We start from the raw sequence: 2,143 nt of genomic DNA on the forward strand, positions 1-2,143 counted from the left end.
CCTTTATAAGTAAAAGGTCGTCATCACTTAAATTATACTTCCAGTTATGCAGTTTTTTGCAGTTATTTTTTTTTAATTCACTTTCATTAGCGATTTTGCCAATAGGCTATGTGCAGAGTGTATTTTAGATGTCGGCATAACCAGTTGTCCCAGCATAGTCGCTTCAGGAAAATGTTGACGGTTGTTTCCTGAAATGGCTTTGCCGGCCGTTTTGCCTTCATTCTTGTGGCGGTTCCACTGCTAGCAACTTTTACTCTATATTGTGAAGAAGCTGAAAATCAGTTTTGTGACAGCGTTATGGAGAACTCATGAATATAGAATATAGAGGACTACATGCACTGCCCCATAGTATAACACTGGGCCAAGTGCTATGCAATGTTTTATCGCATAGCACTCGGCCGTGTTACACGGTAGTGTGACTCTGGCCTAAATTAAAAATGCAATGAAAGATCCTCCTTAAGAAAAGCTTCAGAAATCACACTTATAATATGTTAGTACAAGAAAGGGAAACAACATTGTATATACCGTATAGAAAAGAGCTAACAGAAATATTGATATCTACTCTACAATGTACAGAACTGTGCCACCTCCAATGCACTGTTGTACCTTTAACCTGCTAGTCATCATTGGGTGTCAGAAGTTGCACTTGAACTTCTCAGATGTTGTCATACCCTAAGGGCAGGCCATAAATATGAAAGTCCTGGAAACTCTTTTGATCTTTTAATTGTTCGAAACCACATAATTGTTTTTAGAAATGACTGACATATAATCATCTTATTGTCCCCATCATAGTTTAAATGTTTCATACTTTTTCTTTACAGGGTTTTCTATGAGATGATATTGGTACCATTTTATGTAGTGATGATTACCAGAAGATACAAAATATGAACGTGTGCTTCAATGGTGTAAATACATCTTGTCCTAGAACTATCAGACCTGTGCTTATTGATATATCCTTGTATTCTGTCATATATGGCGCTATCGTTCTTACAATTGTCGGAAACCTCATGGTGATCATTTCAGTTTCTCATTTCAGACAACTTTACACACCAACCAACTTTCTCATTTTGTCATTGGCCACTGCAGATTTCCTGCTTGGGCTCACAGTTATGCCGTACAGTTTGGTGAGGTCCATAACTGCATGCTGGTATTATGGTGACCTGTTTTGTAAAGTGCACAGCTGCATTGATATGACATTGTGCACTACCTCCATATTTCATCTATTCTTCATTGCTGTTGACCGTTACTATGCAATTTGTCATCCTCTTCATTACTGCAGGAAAATAACCAATTCTGTCATAGAGCTCTATATATTTGTCAGCTGGTCTGTGCCCAGTCTTTATTCATTTGGTCTTGTTTTATCAAATGTAAATACTGAAGGTTTGGAGGGGCAGGAGACACTTGTACCTTGTATGGGATCTTGTTCCCTTGTGTTTAATAGAATCTGGGCTATAATCACCTCATTGCTATGTTTCTTTATTCCAGGAACCCTCATGATTGGAATTTACATATACATTTCATCTGTTGCAAAGAAACAAGCCAAATTGATTAATAATATTCCCAATTCATTAAATCAGAAGAAAAGTAATAAAAAGAAAATTCTTTTAAATGCCGAAAACAAAGCAGCTAGAACATTGAGTTTAGTGATGGGGGTCTTCATTCTTTGCTGGTTGCCTTTTTTTACTCTTACTGTAGCTGATCCATATCTCAATTTTTTTATTTCTGATGACGTATACAATATTGTCCTGTGGCTTGGTTATTTCAATTCTGCATTTAATCCTATTATTTATGGCTTATTTTACCCTTGGTTTAAAAAATCTTTCCTTTTGATTCTTACTGGTAAAATATTACAATTAGGCTCTGCTTCATTCAATGTTGTGAATAAGACGTAAAAATTAATAAATTTTTCGGGAGCATTTATGGCAAATATACTGGAGATGTAAAGGTTTCCCCTTTGGGATGCCCACTCACAGTTGTTACTAGCTGCATAGCTTCAATATAAAGGTTACCAAGCTTGTCTATGGCTCTGGTCTTTTGTATCTTCTTGAAATGGGAAGAAATTGAAGACTCCTTGCTCGGCTATTTCCAGAACATCCATTGACTTCAATATAGAAATAGCCATGCACAAGCAAGGCTGCCCTAT

The 2,143-nt window shown here is 36.7% G+C and overlaps 1 protein-coding gene across 1 annotated transcript; it reads left to right on the plus strand.

The window, feature by feature from the left end:
• The first annotated feature begins 884 nt into the window (after window positions 1-884).
• On the plus strand, window positions 885-1,892 carry LOC141258577 (trace amine-associated receptor 4-like). The gene has a single exon (XM_073673550.1). The coding sequence runs from the start codon at window positions 885-887 to the stop codon at window positions 1,890-1,892; it is 1,008 nt and encodes a 335-aa protein (XP_073529651.1).
• The last annotated feature ends 251 nt before the right edge of the window (window positions 1,893-2,143 follow it).

Source organism: Phyllobates terribilis, unplaced genomic scaffold (assembly GCF_046119375.1).
Source record: "Phyllobates terribilis strain yellow unplaced genomic scaffold, ASM4611937v1 Scaffold_3__8_contigs__length_932513732, whole genome shotgun sequence".
Taxonomy (NCBI): domain Eukaryota; kingdom Metazoa; phylum Chordata; class Amphibia; order Anura; family Dendrobatidae; genus Phyllobates; species Phyllobates terribilis.

Bases quoted from the DNA above. Each gene is read 5' to 3' on its own strand.
- LOC141258577 (XM_073673550.1), top strand. From the start codon at position 885: ATGAACGTGTGCTTCAATGGTGTAAATACATCTTGTCCTAGAACTATC.